The 22,413-nt window shown below is 39.8% G+C and overlaps 2 protein-coding genes across 18 annotated transcripts in view; both read left to right on the forward strand.

Moving 5' to 3' along the window:
• DYSF (dysferlin) overlaps window positions 1-22,413 on the forward strand; it is a 235,298-nt gene that overhangs the window by 183,195 nt on the left and 29,690 nt on the right. For all 17 annotated transcript variants that reach the window (XM_012475624.3, XM_012475622.3, XM_012475629.3 and 14 more), the window contains 2 exons: window positions 7,619-7,717; window positions 19,405-19,533. In XM_012475624.3, coding sequence (XP_012331047.2) covers window positions 7,619-7,717; window positions 19,405-19,533 — 228 coding nt within the window. The remainder of the gene's footprint in view (window positions 1-7,618; window positions 7,718-19,404; window positions 19,534-22,413) is intronic.
• On the forward strand, window positions 21,115-21,577 carry LOC135269737 (small integral membrane protein 30-like). The gene has a single exon (XM_064364297.1). The coding sequence runs from the start codon at window positions 21,384-21,386 to the stop codon at window positions 21,561-21,563; it is 180 nt and encodes a 59-aa protein (XP_064220367.1). The 5' UTR covers window positions 21,115-21,383; the 3' UTR covers window positions 21,564-21,577.

The raw sequence follows: 22,413 nt of genomic DNA on the forward strand, positions 1-22,413 counted from the left end.
GGAGATGTCACGTGGCAGCTGGAGTCCTGGGGAGGCATCCAGGCTGGACAGAGCTCAAGGTGGCACTCATCAACATATGTGCTATTTAAAGAACTAAGACCCAGGGGGAACCCAAGGGAGTGAGAATGGCTACAGATGAGGGGCTCAAGCACCGAGCCCCAAGGCACTCAGATGGCCAAAGTGTGGGTGACAAGGAGGAGGCAGCAAAGAAGACTGTGCAGCTGTGGGTGGCGAGTGGGAGGACAGCACTGTGGTGCTCCGGACAGCGGAGCTCTGCAAGGCGAGGGGAGATGCTTCAGGGACGAAGAGTGACGACTGCTGCCAAATACTGCTCTTGGATTGATAATTGAGGTCTGAGCCATTGGTGAACTTGACAAGAGTGTTTTGAGGGAGGACAGAGGATGGAAAGATAAGAATTAGAGTCAGTAAGTGTGGACAACTCTTTGTAGAAGTTTTTCTGTAAAGGGGAGAAGGTTATCAAGTGGAAGCCAAAAGGGAAATTGTGGGCAGAGAGACAGACATATTCTGTGAATAGTGGGGCACCGGTTCCTATGTTTGAATGCTGATTGGAATGACCCAGAGGGGAGGGATGTTGGTGACACAGGAGAGGGTAGGGAGAGTCATGGAGTGATGTCCTTGAATGGGCCAGAGGGGATGAGCCCCGGGCATGAGGGCAGAAGTTGGCCTTGGGTTGGGGTGCTAGCTGAGCACCCACAGGAGCAGAAGGGAAGATAGCACATGGCATGGGTGCTGGTGGGGGGTTGGGGAAGTCTCTTCCATTTACTTCAGCTTTCTAAGAGAGGAAAGAGGGACATGGGCTGAGCGTGAGGCCAGGGAGGAGGTGCTAGAGGCTGAGAAGAGGGTGAGTGTGGCAGGTGGTGTCAGGAGAAGGGGCGAGTAGAGGGCCAGGGAAACAAGATGGGGTGCTGGGTGGCACTGAGCCTCCTTGAAGCTTTGCCAGGAACTTGGTGTGAGACCCAGCAGGCTGGCTTCATGGTTTCCTTCAGCCACATTTGATTGTGGGGGGCTGATGCAAAGTGAAGAAGAGCTGGATTTAACCCCAGGTGGGGTTGGCCAGAAGTACAACGGAGCAAGAGAGGTGCAAGGAGTTTAGAAGAAGGAAAGGGTGAGGGGGTAACAAAGCACTGTAGGGCCAAGAAAAGATTAGTTCATATGTAGATTATGATTCTGCCACAGGCATAATTGCTGTTAAAGGTGCGGGCAATAGATTAGAAGAGGGTTTACCTGTGCAATGCAGGAAGAACATGGCGGCAAAAGTCACTGAGCAGGTGGCCAGCTGGTGTGGCTGGGAGGAAGGTCACGGGCCATTGGTCTCAGCAGCTGTGAGTCTGCTGGGGAACAGCAGCCACCAGACATCACCTGGAACTTTGAAGGAAGAGGGAATTGCAGCCAAGAGAGGAACTTGGGGAAAACAGAGTAAGATTTAGGTCCTGTTGGTGGTAAACAGCTTGTTCTATTAAAAAGAAATTGAATTCTTATTTCCTTAGAAACACTTGAGATTCCTGCTTTTATTCTTTTGTTTGATGCTGTATGCTTGTATTTGATCATTTGTTCTTTTAATTTTAGCAACTTTATTGAGCTAATCATGTAAATATAGGTTCTTATTTAAAGTGTACAATTTAATGGTTTTTAGTATATTAACAGAGTTGTGCAACCATGACTGGAATCCATTTTAGAATATCCTCATCACTACCAAAAAAAACCAAAAACAAAACCCAGTACTGAAGAGCATTTATTCTTCACAATAACTGTCAAATTAATACTATAATTTTTCCATTACAGATTAGATAAATTGAGTGGTAGAGAGGTTAAGTAGTGAGCAGTCCCTCCCAATCCCAGTCCCTGGCAACCACTAAATATTTTTTGTTTCTATATATTTGCCTATTCTGGAGCTTCATAGAAATGGATTCCTACAATATGTGGTCTTTTGTGATTAACTTCTTTCACTTAGCATAAGGTTTTCTAGGTTCATCTATGTCATAACATGTATCAGTTCTTCATTCCCTTTTATTACCAAATAATGTGCTAGTGCAAGGATATATCGCATTTTTTTATCCATTCATCAGTTGATTCATATCTGGGTCTTTCCACCTTTTGACTATTATGAATAATGTTGCTTTGAACATTTATGTACAAGTTTCTGTGTAGACATAAGTTTTCCTTTCTCTTGGATATATACCTAGCAATGGAATTGCTAGGCCACATGGCAACTCCATGTTTAATGTTTTGAGGAACTGCCAAACTGTTTTTCAAAGTGCCTGCAGCATTTTATATCCTCACCAGCAGTGTACAAGGGTTCCAGTTTCTCCATATCTTAATGAACACGTATTATCTGACTCTGTGATGATAGCCGTTCTGGCAGGTGTGAAGTGATTTCTCATCGTGGTGTTGATTTGCATTTCCCTGATGTCTCATGATGCTGAGCATCTTTCCATGTGCTGTTGGCCATTTGTGCATCTTCTCTGGAGGAATGTCAACTTAAATCCATTGCCCATTTTAAAATTGGGTGATTTGTCTTTTTATTATTGAGTTGTGAGTTCTATGTATATTCTGGATACAAATCCCTTATCAAACATATAATTTGCAATTTTTTTTGAGATGGGGTCTGATTCCTGTTGCACAGCCTGGAGTGCAGTGGTGTGATCTCGGCTCACTGCAACCTCCACCTCTTGGGTTCAAGTGATTCTCCTTCCTCAGCCTCCTGCATAGTGGGATTACAGGCACCTGCCACCATGCCTAGCTAGTTTTTATATTTTTAGTAGAGATGGGGTTTCGCCATATTGGTCAGGCTGTTCTCGAACTCCTGACCTCAGGTGATCCACCTGCCTCAGCCTCCTAAAGTGCTAGTATTACAGGTGTGAGCCACTGCGCGTGGCTGATTTGCAAATATTTTCTCCCATTCTGTGAGTTGTCTTTTTACTTTATTGGTAGTGTCTTTTGAAGCATCTTGCTGTTGTTATTTAAAATTTTTTAATTTTTAAAGTTATGCAAGGGATACTTACATACAATGAAAAATTAGAAATTTTTGAGTTATACACAAAATAAAACGGATAAAACATGTAAAATTTTACCATTCAGAAGTAACCACTATGATCATCTGGGGTTTAGTCCTTTTGTTAAAATGAGATCACATTATTTTTTAATGCTTTATAAATCTCATCAGTTGGAGTAACTTTTCATGTCAGCAAATATTTTTCCAGCATCATTTTTAGGTTGTATAATGTTTAATCATATGGATGTACAGTTTATCCAAACAATTCCTTATTGTTGGATACTTAAGTTGTTTCCAATGTTTCATTGTTTTAAATGAAGTAAAATCTTTATGTATATCCATGATTACTTTCTTTGGATAGAATTCTAGAATAAGATTGCTGTGTCAAAGTGCACGCTTTTTTAGGCTATGGAAACGTGCAGCCAGTTTGCCTTCTGGAATGACTGTGACCATCCGTGCCCCACCAGCAGTTTGTAGGAGATTAGCCCTTGGCCAAGAAGCTAACGAGGTCCATGCAACAACAGCAATATTACTACTCTCAGTAATAGCAATAAACACTTACATTGCATTTATGTGCTAGGCACAGTTCGGAGCACTTATATATATTGACTCATTTATTCCTCACAATAACTGTCAAATTGATACTATTAGTTTTCCATTACAGATAATTGACTCCAAGAGAGGTTAAGTAGTGACCCAGTGTCACTCCACTGAGCGTGGCAAGATTTGAACACTGGCAGTCTAGCTTCTGGGTTCTGGCTCTCACCCACCCTGCTTTACTGCTTCTTGATGACTATGTCACATGAAAATTATCGGCAGAGGGACCTATATGTGCAAAAGCCCAGACAGGAGAAAGCCTGATACTGTCAAACACGATGCTGAATATTGCTTTAAAATATTCTTTATAATGCCAAGAAACTTCTTTTATTCTTAATTCACAGAGAGGTTCATTCGGGAATAAATGAGAAATTCTAACCTCTTAAACCTCCTTTTTTGTTTTTGTTTTGCATCTTATAAACCAGGGGTTGACAAATTCTTTCTTAAAGGGCCAGGTAGTAAATGTTTTAGGCTTGGGGGACATAAGGTCTTTGTTGCAATGACTCAGCTCTGCAATCATATCTGAAAAGCTGCTATGGAAGATATTGATATTTAAATTACAAAACTAGGTGACCAGCCAGTAGGCCATAGTTTTCAAACCTCTGCTGCAGGTGATCCTGTGAGTTTTGTCTCCTGACTCACTGATGCTGAGCCACTCTTGTATTCTGGAATAACCCAGCTTGACAGGCCAGACTGACTGCTGCCATCTGTTCTTCAGTGTTTTATTTAGGATCTTTATGTCTCTCTTCAGGAATGAGATTAATCCATGTGTGTGTATGCCGCTTTGTTAAGCTTTACTTCATAAAACAAATGGAAAAAATTTTCATCTTTTTCTATGCTGTGGAACAAACAATGATTTAATCTTTGAAACACTCACTCATAGAATTTTCCCCCAAAGAAATGGTCTTGGCCTCATGTCTTTTTGTGGAAGTAGTTCATTGAGATCTTTTCCACTTTCTTTTTTTTCTTTTTTTTCTTTTTTTTTTTGAGACGGAGTCTTGCTCTGTCGCCAGGCGGGAGTATAGTGGCTTGATCTTGGCTCACTGCAACCTCTGCCTCCGGGGTTCAAGGGATTCCCCTACCTCAGCCTCATGAGTAGTTGGGATACAGGTGTGTGCCACCACACACGGCTAATGTTTTATATCTTAGTAGAGACAGGGTTTTACCATGTTGGCCAGGATGGTCTCGATCTCCTGACCCTTGTGATCTGCCTGCCTTGGCCTCCTAAGGTGCTGGAGTTACAGGCATCAGCCACCGTGCCCAGCCCCTTTTCTTTTAAGGTTATTGATCTCTTCATGTTTTCTACTACTTTTGAATCAACTTTGGCAATTTTTATTTTTCTGGAAAATCATTCACTTTATCTACATTTTCTAAGATTTTGTCATTGGGCTTAGCCTCATAAACCTCTTAATAATTTCATTTTCTACTATAATGTGTTTTTATTTGATTTTTCTCATTCCTAATGGTATATCTACTTTTAAAAATTAGATTTGAAAAATCCTTATCTATTTTAAAGGTCTTTTGAAATCTTGCTCTGGGGTTTATCAATTGTAATATTCTCCTTTCTAATATATTCATTCCTATTTACAATTTTCTTTGGTCTTTCTATTCTTTCCAGTTTCTTGAATTATCAGGTAATTGATTTTCATTCTTTTTGTATAAAAGCAAAAACACTTAAGTTAATTTTTTTTTTTTTTTTTTGAATACAGGCTTAGCCATAGCCCATACATTTTGGGACATATAGATCATATTATTGGTATTTCCTGAGTATCTGAAATTTTAGTTTTGGTTTTCTCTTTGACCCCGGAGGGCTTTAAGCATATTCCTTTAAATCTCCAAAAGGTTGATATTTTATTTAAAATTTCTCATTAATTTCTAGTTTTATTGCAGTATGGTCAGAAAAGATGACTGATAGGGGTTTCATTTCTGGGACTTTACTGAGATTTGCTTTGTGGCTTTTTATTTTTTTTTCTAAGTGCTCCAAAGGTGCTGGGAAAGAAGGTATATATTCTGTTTTTAGTGTACATAATATTTGTCTATTTAGTTGTCATTGTTTATGGTATTATTCAGACTGTCTCTCCGACTCTTTTGGAAATTTACTTGGTTATTCAGGATTGAGGAAAGTGTAATACCTTTCCCACAATTCATGTTCCTGTCTTTTCTTTGTACAGTACTCACTGGTTGGTTGTCTGTCTGTGCCTGACTCTGAGCCCGAGTTATAAACTCAAACCTTTAAGTATTTGGACTAGGAAAGAAAAATAAAGATTTAGGAGAACTCAACAGCTAAATTGGGTTCCATTCTAACCATTTCTGCCTAAGTGTCCACATTTGCCTGTGTGCTGGTGTGTGCCTCTGTGTGTTTCTGTGGGGGTATATGTGTGTTTCAGCATACACATCTCCCTTGGACATGACCGTAAGTCAGTTCTTCTGTGTGTGGGTCATTGTGTGAGTTTGATATGTATATCTGTATATGTGTGTCACCCATAGCATCTTTTCCTTTAAATTGAACTTCAGACATCAAGGCTTGGGTCTGCCTTGTTTTAAGCTGACTTTTTCTAGAGTAGTTACAAGTCAGAAAGCTCTGCCACACTGTGCCCTACCCGCCTGACCTTGTCTCCTCTCTCCTGGCTGCAGAAGACCCTCCGGGTAAGTGAGTCTGGTAGGGTCTGGCTGCAGATTCAGCCTCACTCTGGTGCACGTTCCCTGCGTGGTGTGTCTGGAGACCACCTGGCCACACAAAGGGTGTTAGGACCACACTTCCAGGATGAGTGGAGACTCGAGAACCTCATCCTACCCTCTCCCCAGGATGCCTGTTCAGGAACCCTTGGCCGGGCTCCAGCTTGTGTTCACCCTTAGTAAGCCAGCGCTCAGGGCACTTGACTTTAGTTTGAAAGGGGTCACCAGCATTTCAGAAACTCTGTGATAGATGTTCAGCTCCCACTATAGAATTAGAACAGGCTACTGGGAGATCTTCTAGCCTATCTCATGCAGAGGAGGAAAGCAAGCTCCAGAATGAGTCCTGAGGCCATGTCCTTGGGTCTTCCCACCAAACTGGATGAGCTCTAATGGTACAGATGGGTGCAGACTGAGTGCTGGACCTGGGTGGGCTTTTGCGGGGGACTGACCATCCCACCTTCAGGGAGCTTACGGACCCTCCAGGTGACAGGACATGCCACCCTCCAAGACAAGACACAGCTGAAGGAATATTCTAGACACCAGAGCTAAGAGGGCCTGCAGACACACCACGTACAGGAGGAGTTAAAAGGTGGGGCGGTCAGGACTTGCCACAACAGGCCTGTCCATCTTTTCCTGCAAATGGGAGTGGTGGAGGAAGGATGCGGTTGTCACACAGAAAAGGTGCTGTCACATGCTTCCTTTCTTCTCACCTAATACTTCACATTTGGCAGGGTCTTTGGAATAAAGGGCACTTAGTGTTTGTTGATTTTCAGGGACTCTGCCTTGATTTGACCCTGGGGAGGCTGAGTGCTGATTTCCAATGCTTCCTTTATTGCCTGGGTAGGGAGGCAAATAGGCAGAATACATAAAACTCTTTTGGGTCTGAATTTTCCTGGGTCTACTGCATTTTATTCATAAAGAATACATTACTGACATTTTTGCCCAAAGAGCGACGCTATGTACCCTCTGATTTTGGCCTCAGTGTGCCATGTCCCTCGGATACAGGAGGTACCAAGTTGATTATGCCCATTTAACAGAAAGGAAAAGGGAGGCCTGAGAGTTTGACAGAAACATACATGCTTGCGGGGCAGAGCCAGGGCTACAGCCTCCGCCTCTCAACACCAACCAAATGCTGACTCCTCTTCTTCAGTCTGCACAGCCTTTGGCCCCTGGAGAGGCGGAGGTTTCCTCTCTCTGCTCCCCCAAAATCACCCTTAGGAAAACCTTGTGGTCCAGAGCAGCCAGCAGCAGAGGGAGGATTTCCAACTCTGCAGGACCCTACTAGGCTAGTCCTGTTTCTGAAATGGTCTCTTTCTACCCACTTTCTCTTAGGAAGAAGAGTTCATCGATTGGTGGAGCAAATTCTTTGCCTCCATAGGGGAGAGGGAAAAGTGCGGCTCCTACTTGGAGAAGGATTTCGATACCCTGAAGGTGAGGCCTCTCTTCAGTCTGATAGTCACTGCGTGCATGTGCTGGGCAGTGGTAGACACAACAGGAATAGAGCTCGTGCAGTAGCTCCATTTACATTTGTCTCCTCATTCAGTGTCTGGGGTTGATGAATGCTGCTGGACCAGCTGGGTGAGAAAGCCACCCACCGATTTACAGCCAGAAGTGAGTGTGGGCTGGGGTAACCAAGTACCAAAGTGTTTAGAGGTGAAATGATCTGCGTTAACATGCCCCCAGCTCCCCTAAAATCAGGGAGCAAGCTAGATGTTGTGGGTGGCCCCCTGACCAATTTTCAAAATAGTCAACATTATTAATATTGCATGACATTGAAAATGGTTGAAGCTTGGAGATGGGTATACAGGGATTTGTTGTCTTATTCTGTGTCTTCCAGTGTTATTTGAACTTTTCTGTAATAGAAAATTTGTGTTAAAATAAAAAGAAAGTCAGCTTGGGAATGTACCCCTGACTCCCGACTCCTGCATTTGGGCCAGAAAATTACCTACAAATCTGAAAATACGGGAAACCCTGTTTCTGTGGAAAATACCAGAAATGAGTCAGCCGAATTGTGGTATTTTGAGGAAATTATACAAATATAATTATGCTTTGAAAAAGTAGGCTACTTTTTAAGAAGATAATCAGAGGTGACTCTGAAATTACTCCTTAAAGGAGTAGCATGGTCTCCTGGCTAGGGTTGCCAGTTAAAATTCAGGATGCCCAGTCACATTTGAATTTCTGATTAACAATGAGTAGCTTTTTAAAATATAAGCATGCTTCAAATATTGCACAGGGCATATTTATTTAAAAATTATTGTTTATGAAACAGGAAAAGTTCCCTATTCCCCTCACAGGGCATGCAGTGGGGATGGAGCTTGCTTCTTCAGTGCCCGCTGCTCAAACCTCTAGGGGAACATACAGCAGAGCAGGTTGTGGGGCTCCACCCCCACAGCAGTGTCCAGGGGTGAGTGTTTACAGCTGAAGCCCCAGTGGCTGTGTGTTACAGGGTGCCCTTTCAGCTTAGCTGTCGGTAGGCAGCTTATGTTAGTCAGCTCTTGTGTTATTGCAAAGGCAGAGGGCTTTCTGTATCCCGGGGTTTCTTGCTTGGGTGTACTGAAAGAATTGGATCACATGTGGGCTTGGAGAATGAGTGCAAGGTTTTATTGAGTGGAGCAAGAAGGGAGATGGAGTGGGAAGGTGGTTTTCCCCTGGAGTCGGGCTGCTCAGCAGCCTGGACTCTCCTCCCACCACCCCAACCAAACACTGCATTGTTCTGCTGGTTGATGGCCTGCCAGCCTGCTGGGGCCTGTTGGTGTGCTCCTATGCCAGTGCATTCTTTTCGACATCCCGCTGTCCGTGTGTGCTTCTGCTAGTGTGTTCCTCTCCATGGCCAGCCACTTGTGTCTCTGCCTGCTAGGGTCTCAGGGTTTTTACAGGCACAGGATGGGGAAGTGGCAGGCCAGGATGGTCTTGGGAAATACAACATTTGGGCAGGAAAACAGAAATGCCTGTTCTCCCCTAGGTCTCTGGGCACAGGCCCGGGGGTGGAGCCCTTGCCAGGGACCCCCCTCTAAGCAGTACTTCCCTGTTTCCCTTCTGTATCATTTACTTGAAATTCAGATTTAACTAGGAATTGTGTATTTTCACTTACTAAATCTGGCAACACTACTATCTGGATTATAAATGGGGTAGACTCTGTACCCCGCAATGACCTCCCAGGCTTGGAGAGGAGAAAATGAGAGATAGGCACAGGCTGTTAGACACATAGGAATGTCCCCAAGAGCCCTTTGAAGGAGACTAGATGAGAGTGAGTTGAAGCTTATTGGGGTAGCGGGTGGCCTGGGCTCTCAGGTGGTTCTGTTGGTGCAGAGCCTGTGCTAGGCATTCTGGAAGGCAGTTTCATCAGGCAGCAAAAGTTGTCTCTGCTCTATGGGCCTGCCTGGTGAATTGTGCCTGGAGACGTGGCTGCTCAGTGATGAGGCACAGGCAGTAGCAGCCGCGATCCTCAGGCAGCAAGTTCTTCCTTGATTTGGTAGTTGGGTGTGTGAGGTTGGGCAAAGAGACAGAACTATTTGTGTACCAGGAAGAAGGTCTGACACATTAGGTCTGGCATGTGGTCCTGTGGCCTTGCCAAAAAGTCAGACAACCCAAGCAAGAATGAGGACTCCTGCCAGGGTGGCCCATGGCCCTGGCCCCTTGCTGCTCCCTCAGGTGCGGATGCTGAACTGGCACCCAGCCCTCCCGCTTGACCTCTCCGAGGAGGTCTCTGACAGCATCCAAGTGAAAATAGGCTGTCCAAAGCAAAATGCGTTCAAACTATTTCTAGGGGGAAACTAGACCTGGAAGAGACACTGGTTCTTTAAGGTTAAGTAAATGGAAGAAAGCCACCACCACCAATATGGGTTTTTGAAAAATAGCCTGCCACGTTATGGAGAGAATGGAGGACACCGTGGGTACAGGAAAACAGATTTTAGAAATCGCTAGCATAGGGGGACGAAACAACTCATAATCTAAACAGAAAAATATAGGAACAAAAGACACAACCAGAAAGCATTAAAAACAGAAGTCATAGAAACATATAGAAGAAAAATAATAAAACATCTTAATGTTCCTAATTAATAAAAATGGATTAAACTCCCCTATTAAATGATAAGGACTCTTAGACTGTATCAAAAGTCAAAATTCATTGTACTGTCTTTAAAAGACACATCTAAGATAGTACAACTTAGAATGGCTAAAAAATAAATATTTTGGAAACAATATTTTAGCAAACAAGTTAAGTGTAAACAAAAGGAAACCAATTTAAAGTAAAAGAGCAAAGGAAACAAAACAGAATGTTTTATGTAAATAAAAGATGTACATCTCAATGAAAAGACTCAAATTTTTATGGATAGAATAGTAAAGCTTAGAAATACTTAAAGCAAAAATGGATAAGAATATATAAACTAATATCTCACACAGATAAAAGCACAAAATGACAGAAATTATTTCATTACACCTTTTTCCTTAACTGAGCAAGCAGACAAATAAGAAGATAAAAAATCTGAATAACAGGTAACTGCTTTTTAAGCTACATGAAGTTAAAGTTATAGCTTTAAAATAGAGAATAAAAATAATAAAAAATGGAGAATACATTTTTTCCAATGCTCAGAGAATACTTAACAAAATTTGATCACATATTAGTTTTGTAATAAGTTACTAAAAGCAGAAATCAGACAAGACGATTATAATGCAATAAAATGAGAAATTAATAACAAAAGTTTAAACAAAAAGTTCAACTGCTTAGAAACTTAAAAACTATTTTATTGAGACTTCCAGTATGAACATGGCTGCATAAGTCAGCATTTTTCCTCTTTTCTCTTGGAAATCATTCAAACCCACAAAATCCATTTTCAGAAAAGTTGGAAACAAATAGAAGCCACAGATTTCAAAATATATGTAAGGGCTGCTCAAAGACAACTGAAACTGGTTAGAGGCCACTCAGCAGTAAGTGAATAGAAGATACATGCAGAATAATGAGAGATCTGCTACCAGAGCAGTAGCAGATCTCAGAGAGCCCTAACAGAAATATACTTTCTAATGGAAGAATGTTGATAATTATTTAAGACAGGTGGTGGGTACATGGGGATTTATTATCTATTCTCTTTACTTTTGTGTGTGTTTGAAAATTTTCATAGTAGTTTCAAAATACAGTTCCTGAAAGTGAGATTTCACCATGAAATATAAATGTTACATTCTTTGTTTACAACTGTGGATATGGAAACTTTGGAGACAGGTGGAGGCTGATGACAGAAACCTCTTATACCTGGTTTTATTCAGAGAAGCAGAGATGGAGCTACATGAGAATTACACAAATGAGCCATATTTGCAGGAAGCAGTCTGCCTCTGTGGTGGGAACAAAGGAAGTAGCTGGTCTAGGAAAATCCAACTCATTTAGCGAGAAATAATTTTTAAAAATGGTGTAGCATGAATTCAAAAATTCTGCAAAAAAGAAAATCAAAATTAAAACTTACCAATAGAAGAGGACATATACCTACTTGAAAAATTTTGCCAAGGAGCAGATGACATGAAATGTGTTGCTGTGAACTTCTTTTTAGAAATGGGACAGTCAGAATGCAAAATAGAAATGAAAGAAGTCAAGAGATGATGAGATGAGTGATAATTTGCACTGGCAGGACTCAGGAAAGAAAGAGATAAAAATGTGAAGTTGGAAGGACAAAGAGCAGAATGGCCACATGGAAAACACTATAAAAGTAAGCAAATGAAAATGGAAATAATGAAAAAGTTATAAAGGAACAAAGAAAAAACGACAGAAGTCAGGGAAAGAAGACCTAACATTTGCATAATTGGAGTCTCTGAGGAAGACAGCAAAAATAGTAAAAAATTAAAAAAAAAATGGTTTAATAAAACCTTACTGAAATAAAATAGTTGAATATACATATTGAAAAAGTTCGTAGTGTGTCAGGAAACATTGATGAAGATTGGTCAATCTGAGACATATTCTAATAAAATTATCATACTTTAGAGATATAGAAATAATTCTTTGGGTCATACCTCCTTCCCACACCTTGAAGAGAAAAAAGCAACATTAAGTCATTTAAAATAGGATCTAAATCAAAGTGGCTTCTATTTTTTTCACAACAGCATTCAATATCCAAAGACAATAAAACACCAATATAAGATCATCAAGGAAAGACAGGGTGACCTGAGGATTATATGTTCAGCCAAGCTGCCCTGCAAGCATAAAGGCTACAGATAATCAGTTACACATATTCAGGAACTAGGGTAATATGGTTCCAATCAGCCTGTCTTGAGGGAACTCCTAGGGGATGAACTTTGGCTAACTGGGAAGTTAACCGGAGAAACCACACAGAGGGCCAGGCAGGGTGGCTCACGCTTGTGATCCTGGCACTTTGGAATTACACCCAGCAGGTGGATCATGAGGTCAAGAGATTGAGACCATACTGGCCAACATGGTGAAACTCTGTCTCTACTAAAAAAATACAAAAATTAGCTGGGCATGGTGGCATGTACCTGTAGTCCCAGCTACTTGGGAGGCTGAGGCAGGAGAATCACTTGAATCCGGGAGGCGGAGGTTGCAGTGACCCGAGATCGCACCACTGCACTCCAGCCTGGTGACAGAGTGAGATTCTGTCTCAAAAAAAAAAAAAAAAAAAAAAAGAAACCGCAACACAAGGACTAGTTGTAGTTCGAGGCTGTAGTGAGCTATGATTGCACCATTGCACTCTAGCCTGGATAATAGAGCAACACTTTGTCTCCAAAAAAAAAAAAAAAAAGACCGAATATGGTCATATTTTACCCTAGAACCAAAATGAAAACAAATGGAAGGGTTAAGGTAATAGATAAGAATGTAAATATCATATATACTGAAAATGTAGAAATGATAAAACTGACAAAAATTAGGTGGAGAAAGACAAAAGAGTATGGAATATACAGTAAGGACACTGATTGCCATATGATAAAATAAATATAGTGGACAGATATTATTTGAAATTGGCAAGTCACATAATAGGCATAGAAGCAGGTTACAGGCAAAAGGTATAAAGGTAAATGTTAAGGAAGATATTGTTGTCTAAAACTGGGTAATAGGGAGAAAGAGGGAGATAAAATTGGATTATTTTATTATTGCTACAGTAGGGACCTTATAAATACTATGCCTAAAGACACAAAGGGCTAAGTATTATCAGAATATGTAAATGTATAATAATACTAGAACAGAAGCTGAGGTCATCTCAGCTGTCAGAACTGCACACATGCACCACAGCCCTCCTCTCCACATACAGAAAATGGACCATGCAGTCAAAGATTAAAAAAAAAAAGAACCTATGAAATGAGGAAATAAGGTATAAATATATTACATGATATATAATTATAAAATAAATGTAAAAACAAGACTAAACATATCTGTCACGTCAATACACGTTGCAGCAGTCATTTATTAATTAAAACATTTAAATCAGATTTCAAAGCAAAATCTAACTCTCAAATAAAAAGATATATAAAGTTTGAAAATAAGATTAGGAAAATGTGTACCAGGCAAATGCAAATGAAATGACAGCAGAAGTCGTAATCTTAATATTAGATGAGAGAATATTCAGGTTCTTAAATGAGACAGAGGATGACACTTTATAATGCTAAATGGTACAATTCCAAGATAAGACAGTTATGAGAATATATGCTAAATAATATAACATCAATACTTACAAAAAACAACTTACAGGAGATATAAGAAGCAATAGAAACACACTGGTTGGTAGGGGGAGATTTAATTCCCTTCTTTCAGTTCACGTCAGATCAAGGAGACAAAAATGTTAGGGAGGAGGCCTGGCGTGGTGGCTCACGTCTGTAATCCCAGCACTCTGGGAGGCCAACGTGTGCAGATCACTTGAGGTCAGGAAGTTGAGACCAGCCTGGTCAACATAGTGAAACCCCATCTCTACTAAAAATACAAAAATTAGCCAGGCGTGGTGGCGCAAGCCTGTAATCTGAGCTACTCAGGAGGCTGAGACAGGAGAATCGCTTGAACCTGGGAGGTGGAGGTTTTAGTGAACCAAGATAGCATCACTGCACTCCAGCATGGGCAACAGGGCAAGACTCTTTCAAAAAAAGAAAAAAAAAGTCAGAGGTTTTAGAAGGCTTGGCATGATAAGTAACCTGATTTAACCTAATAGCCTGAAAATAAAGGCTACAACTGTGGTACTTTTACTAAAATTGACCATGTAACAAGCCATGAAGAAAACTTTAATAAATTTCAGTAAGTAACAATACCACAGACAACATTTTCTGATTGTAACGCGATAAAATTAGAAATTTGTAACAAGATCAAAAGCCCAAAAGGCCTCTTCTTCCTTGAAAATTAAAGAATAAAAAACTCTATTTTAACAATTCTTAGGTGAGGAGAAATACTGACAGAAATCACAGAGCATCTAGGAAACAACAAAACACGACATATTAGAGCTTAATGGTTATAGTTACAGTAGCATTCGGAGGAAATTTGTGGCCTTAAGAAATTACATTAATTACAAAAGAATGAAAACTAATTAAGTATCTAACTCCGGGATCAAATAATAAAGGTAAAACTGTAATTACAGAATGCCACGAAAATGAAAATGAAAACATTATATATCAACACAAATGAGGCAATGCCAAGACAGTAGTGAGCGGAGACAATTTCATATAAGTAAATGTTTTCATTATTTGGAAAAAGGGAGTGAAGTAAATAAGGCTTCAATTCAAGAAGTAGAAAGAATAATGATAATGAAAAGCCCTTAAAACATCAGGACAAAAAAAGAAAAAGAAAAAAAGGGGAAAAAAAAGCACAAAAAATTTGAAAAAAAATTATAGAGTTGAACTGAAAACTCAAATAATTGGCACTTTGATTGGAATGAACCTACTAAAATAGGTAACTCTCCAGCGAATCTACTTTAGAGAAATAGAGAAAACCAAGCCAAAATCCGTAAGGAAAATAGGGACATAACAGTAGAGATAATTGGGAGTTAGAACATTTTAGAAAAATTCTAAGTATATTTCTATGTTAATAGATTTGAAAATCTCCTTAAAATGAGATAATGTGAAGGAAAAGAGAAATACCAGAACTGTCTCAAGAAGCAACAAAAACTATGAAAGAAACAGGAAAATTATCAAAGAATGACCTTCAAAGAGAGAGCTGGAGCCAGGGAATTATGAAATGAATTTCCTAAATTTTCAAATAATAAATAATTCCTCTGCTATATATGCTGTTTTACAGCAGAGAAAATATTAAAATGTAGAAAACTTTGATTTTTATAGAGCTAGAATTGCCACCAAAATCTGATAAAGTTCAGCCATATGTATAAATATCATTTATGACATGAATATATATGAAAAATCTTAGAGAAATAATAGCAAATGAAATCTAACCAATAATAAAATAATGTCATGAAAACCAAATTGGCTTTATTCCAGGAATATAAAAAGTTCAAACATTAGGAAATCATGAACAGTATTCATCATATCAGTAGGTAACATTAACAAAGATTATTTCAGTTGGTGCTGAAAAGCATTCAATAAAGTTCAATATCTATTGATTTATAAGATCAAGTAACATATTGGAAATAGGAGTTTCCTTAATGTTAAAAGGAACATTTTTGTAGCCAACAACCCACATCCAGCTTTATTACTTCAGAAGATTTCTTTACTGTGAAAATTGAACCTGTATTTCTCAAGAATGTTATTAAGTGCATTTGTCTGGTGCGAGAGTCCATGGCTTATTGATTGAAGATTACTGAAATGCTCTATGACTCAGTATAGGTTAAGGTACTGAGTGAAACACTAGGGCAGTCCTTTTGACAGAGACAAGACTCACCATGATCACGTTAATGTTATCACTAACATTGTTCTGAATTTTCTAACCATTACAACGTCAACAAAAAGAAACAGGTTGTTCATTTTAGAAAGGAGAAGACAAAATTATCCCTGTGTCTGACTGACTTGCTTACCACCTGAAGAGAACCAATTGAAAAATCAGATCGTCAGGAGAACCCCTTAAGATGACAGCAACTATTTAGAAAGTCTATTGGAAGAAAAATTCACGTTCATAATACCAATAAAAAAAGCTTCATGAGGAATAAACTCAACAGTAAACACCTAGGCTCTGTGTGAAGATGCCTATAAATAATAAAAGTCTGGGGTAAGCTGAGAATCAGATCATGTTCCTGTATTAAAATGTTAATACTATAAAGATACCAATTCCCCTGTTCAAATTAGTTTTAAGTTTAATGCAAGCCTAACAAAAATTCCAAAGAAACATTTGTTTAGAATGGAACTTCATGTTTTAAAATTTCATCTGGAAGAACATCAGGTAATGAAACAGGTTATGAAGCCACAGTGATTAAAACATGGTATCAGTGAAAAACACACAGATCAGCAGAGCAGAGCAGAGATCACAAACAGAAGGATGCGTGAGCATTTGACGTTTTACACAAGTCATGGGAAAGGGAGAAGAAGTTTAAACAAATATGATGCTTAGATAACTACCTAACCATTTAGCAAAAAATAAATTCTTGCCTCACACTGTGTACCAAATTGAATTGAGTGTTGAATAATCTTGCTATGAAGACATTGTAAGTAAAATTTGAAAGACAAATGCTATAAACAAAAAGATCTTTAGATGAGATGTTCTAGAAATTTCTGGTATGGCTAAAAAATCGTAAATATAAACAAAAATAAGATAACCAAGCATGACCATACATATAATATAAACACAAACATAAACATACCATAAATAAAAATATCATAAATATAAACATAATTAGCCGGGCGCTGTGGCTCACACCTGTAATCCCAGCTCTTAGGGAGGCAGAGGCGGGAGGATAGCTTGAGCCCAGGAGTTCGAGACCTGCCTGGGCAATATAGTGAGACCTCGTTCTCCACAAAAAGGAAAAAAACAAAAAGACAAAAAAAAAAAAAAAAAGCGTAAAATATAAACATAATTGAAAGGCACGTGACAGATTGGGACAAATATTTGATAGACTAAAGGTTAATATCCTTTATAGACCAAGAATTCTCCCAAATCACCGCAGAACAGAAAACAGACACAAATAGATGGAAAATGTACAAGTGACAAGAATGAGCAGAAGAAATACAAATGGCTGATAAACCCATGCAAGTTTCTCTATTGTTTTTATTATCTCTATTAAATAAATGCAATTAAAAATTCAGCATGCCATCTTCCATCTATCAAATTAACAAAGTTAAAGAAGGGTGAAAATGTACAGTGATGGTGAAAGACTGGGAATGTGGGCACTGTGGATACACTAGTACACTGTGGATAGGAGTATATGCATCTATACAGTTTTCCAGAGAGCAATTTGACTGTGCACATCAAAGGTCTTAAAATGTGCATACTCCTTGACCAGGAATTCTTTTTCTAGGAGTTTATCATAAAGATAAATTTAAACAAGTACATAGAACACTTGGAGTTTTTAAAACTCCTATACCATATAAGTGGTTTTAAAAAATAATGGTGGCTGGGTCTGGTGGCTCATGTTGATAATCTCTATACTTTGGGAGGCTGAGGTGGGAGGATTGCTTGAGGCCAGGAGTTGGAGACCAGCCTAGGAAACATAGTGAGACCCCATCTTTACAGAACGTAAAATAAAAAAAAAAATTGAAAAACCAAAAAACTAAATGTTCATTATATCTTGTGATACATTTATAAAATTTAATATCATGTTGTCAGTAGGAAGAGTATTATGGAAGTATATTTTTTGACCTTTTAAAGATTTTCATGGTACATCATTAGATTAAAAAACAAGTTACAGGCCAGGCACAGTGGCTCACACCTGTAATCCCAGCACTTTGGGAAGATGAAGTGGGAGGATTGCTTGAGTCCAGGAGTTTGAAACCAACATGGGCAATATGGCCAGAACTTGTCGTTACAAGAAAAAAAGAACAATTAGCTTGGTGTGGTGGCACACCTGTAGTTCCAGCTATAGGAGGCTAAGGTAGGAGGATCATTTGAGCCCAGGAGGTCAAAGCTGCAGTGAGCCATGATTACACCACTGTACTCCAGCCTGGGTGACAGAGTGAGACTTTTTCCCTCACTTGCCCCCTCTGCCCACACAACAAGCTACAACACAAGTTTGTATCTTGTGAGTTCATAATTTTGGTTTAAAAATTATATATATAAAGAAGATATATAAAGGACATATACCAAATGCTTTCAAATAGTTATTTTTGAGAATCAAAGAATTTAAGACAATATTAAAATTTAATAATATTTGCTTATATTTTTCTAAATTTTAAATAACAAGCCTGTAGCACTTATATAATTAAGTATTTATTAGAAAAGATAGAACTGAGCTTCAAGGAAGAGACAGAATTTGAGCTGGGCTTAAATGAGAAATAGTATTTAGAAAGATGATTTCAGATGTGAGCGATTTAGCATGTATATTAACCTGTTTAATGTTACTGATAATTAGGTACATTTTAGCAGCACAATAAGAAAAACCTTTCTGTTTTATTAAAGCCTAAGCAATTCTAAAACACTGCTTCAACAGATAATAATCATTGGCTATTTGAGAAGAGACAGGTACATCAATTGAGTTAACACATTTAAAGTGATGCTCAGAAGACATTCTTACCTTGGTATTTGATACCATTGTCATTGGATATCCTGTACGTGAACATTTTTGCTTGAAATGCTGACCCATTAATTTTCCAGACCCAGACTTGTCACGGTCTTCAAATAAAACATCAGTTCACTCTTATGTTCATTCATGATCTTTTTATTTTAAAAAACGTACTGCCCATGTCTCTGATGACTCTCAGGTACTTAGAGTATTTGATTAACCAGAAAACCCTATTCCCTAATGGAGCTGAAAAAATATTGTCCCTTTTGCTCCCTTCCCCTGGACTTTTTTATCTCCTCCTCTGTTCCTCCCTGGCTCCCTCTGTGACCTCTCTGCCTCTCCAACCCTGCACTTTCCTTTGCCTTCTTTCCTTTATTATTATTTTTTGGTCATTTTCCCTCCTTTTCTTCTTCTCTCTTCCTTCCCTCTGTTTGTTCACTCGCGTACTGTTGCGTTTCTCCTCCTTCTCTTGTTTCCTCTTCCTTTGTTGTTGCTCTACTTTCTTTCTTTCTCTTGTCCCCTCCTCTAATCTCCAATGCATGGCAGGTCTATGACACACAACTGGAGAAAGTGGAGGCCTTTGAGGGCCTGTCTGACTTTTGTAACACCTTCAAGCTGTACCGGGGCAAGACGCAGGAGGAGACAGAAGATCCATCTGTCATTGGCGAATTTAAGGTAAATCCTTGAGGACATGTCCCTACCCCGGGTGGGCCTAAGACTATGGTGTTAGAGGAATAAGTGAAAGGGAGGGGTTGTAACCACAGCGGTGACCCTGGTGCTGATGTTGGTAACTCTGTGGGTAACAGAGATGGTGATGGTGATGCCACCAACACAGAATCTGTGGTGCTGGGATGGTGTTGGGCTTGGTGGTCTCGGTGGTGGTGACTCTGGTAGAGATGAGAGTGATAGTCATGATGGTGATTGTGTTGGTGACAATTACATTAGTTTGGTTTTAGTCTGTTTTCATGCTGCTGATAAAGACACACCTAAGACTGGGAAGAAAGAGATTTAATTGAACTTACAGTTCCACATGACTGGCAAGTCCTCAGAATCATGGTGGGAGGTGAAAGGCAGTTCTTACATGGCAGCAGCAAGAGAAAATGAGGAAGAAGCAAAAGCAGAATTCCTTGATAAACTCATCAGACCTCGTGAGACTTACTCACCATCACAAGAATAGCACAGGAAAATGGCCTCCATGATTCAATTACCTCCTCCTGGGTTCCTCCCACAAAACATGGGAATTCTGGGAGATACAATTCAAGTTGAGATTTGGGTGGGGATATAACCAAACCATGTCCTTCCAACCCCTGACCCCTCTAAATCTCATGTTCTCACATTTTAAAACTGATTATGCCTTCCCAATAGTCCCCTAAAGTCTTTACTCATTTCAGCATTAACCCAAAAGTCCACAGTCCAAAGTCTCATTTGAGACAAGGCAAGTCCCTTCCACCTATGAGCCTGTAAAATCAAAAGCAAGCTAGTTACTTTCTAGATACAATGGGAGTGCAGGTTGGGTAAATACATCTGTTCTAAATGGGAGAAATTGACCACAACAAAAAGGTCATAGGGCCCATACAAGTCCGAAATCCAGTGGGGAGTCAAATTTTAAAGCCCCAAAATGATCTCCTTTGACTCCAGGCCTCACATCCAGGTCATGCTGATGCAAAAGGTAGGTTTCCATGGTATTGGGCAGCTCTTTTTCTGTGGCTTTGCAGGGTACAGTCTCGCTTCTGGCTGCTTTCACGGGCTGGCGTTGAGTGTCTATGGCTTTTCCAGGTGCACGGTACAAGCTGTCAGTGGATCTGCCATTGTAGGTTCTGGAGGATGGTGGCCTTCTTACAGCTCCACTAGGCAGTGCTCCAGATGTGGGGTTCAGAACCCCCAGATTTCCCTTCTGTACTGCCCTAGCATAGCTTCCCCAGAGGGTCCTGACCCTGCAGCAAACTTCTGCCTGGGCATCCAGGCATTTCCATACATCTTATGAAATCTAGGTGGAGGTTCCCAAACCTCCGTTCTTGACTTCCATGCACCCACAGGCTCAACACCATCTGGAAGCTGCCAAGGCTTGGGGATTCCACCCTCTGAAGCAACAGCCCAAGCTATACATTGTCCCCTTTCAGCTACAGCTGGAGCAGCTGGGACACAGGGCACCAAGTCCCTAGGCTGCACACAGCATGGGGACCCTGGGCCAGGCCCACAAAACCACTTTTTCCTCCTGGGCCTCTGGGCCTGTGATGGGAGGGGCTGCCATGAAGATCTCTGACCTGGCCTGGAGACATTTTCCCCATGGTCTTGGGGATTAACATTAGGCTCTTTGCTACTTATGCAAATTTCTGTAGCTGGCTTGAATTTCTTTTCAAAAAATGGGTTTTTTGATTCCTGTAATGGCTGCTTCCTGGAAGGTAGTGTCACGTGGAACCTCTTAATCTCAGCATCCAGAGCTCCAGGAAGGGAAAATTTCAAGTCAGATAGAATTCTATATATACCATTTCTTTGGAACCTTCAGCCTTCAAGATTCCAACATCATGACCTCAGTTTCAACACAGTTGTCCTTAGTCCTCATGCCACTGCTTTTGGTGCTGCCTGTTGTCAAAGCAGTAGAAGCTGGTGATGCAGTCGCCCTCTTGTTAGGTGTGGTTCTCAGCATTACAGGCATTTGTGCCTGCTTGGGGGTATATGCACAAAAAAGAAATGGACAGATGTGACTTTGAAAGGCCTACTGAATCAAACCTTACCCTTTTCAACCTTTGTGCTATAGAGGCTAAATATGAGCTTTGGTGTCTGAAAAATTCCAAGAATCAGTAAATAAGGGAATTTTACATTTTTTGTTGTTTCCATGAAATGGGAACAAACATACATGTATAAATTGGAAAAAAATGTTTTCTTTGCAACAAGTAATGCACAGAAAAATGCAACCTTTAATTTGTATTGCTAGTTGGAAAGCAGGTCAAAGAAGTAAGATGGCTGAAATTTACATAAGTAATATTTCATAGTTTTAGAATTCTCAAAGCATGTGAAATAGGAAGAAGGAAGTTCTGGCCCAGAATCTTAGGAAATCACCACTGTTCAGTTATAATCACTGCCTCCTGAATCGTTGAGGAGTCTTTCTCCATCTTTTTATTAGATTTTTATTTTGTTGTCTTTCAAGTTAATATTGTATTTAGATATCAGAGAGTCAGCCAAAAAGGGAAACTTTTATCTCTGGGGAAAAAACATTTAGAAAAATGTATTCAGTCTATCTAACACTGAAATGCAGAAAAAAGTTAAAGTTAAAAAGACTACAGACATTGACATGGAAAAGAGATTTATTATTAAGAAAAAAACTTTATACTAACTGAGTAACATCCTTTTGATGAGAAGAGCTATATTAAATATAAACCCATTATGTTGTTAAAAAAATGAGTTTTTCTTTTCTGCTGCATCATCAAGCTGCAAATTTTCTGAACTTTTGTGCTCTGTTTCTTTTTTAAAACAGAATACTTTTAACAGCACCCAAGTCAACTTTTGAATGCTTTGCTGCTTAGAAATTTCTTCCACCAGATACCCTAAATCACC

Source organism: Aotus nancymaae, unplaced genomic scaffold (genome assembly GCF_030222135.1).
Source record: "Aotus nancymaae isolate 86718 unplaced genomic scaffold, 86718_ANA_hifiasm-v0.15.2.pri h1tg000057l, whole genome shotgun sequence".
Classification (NCBI taxonomy): domain Eukaryota; kingdom Metazoa; phylum Chordata; class Mammalia; order Primates; family Aotidae; genus Aotus; species Aotus nancymaae.

What these genes read in the sequence shown, in the direction of transcription:
- LOC135269737 (XM_064364297.1), top strand. Translation starts at nt 21,384, where the DNA reads ATGACCTCAGTTTCAACACAGTTGTCCTTAGTCCTCATGCCACTGCTT.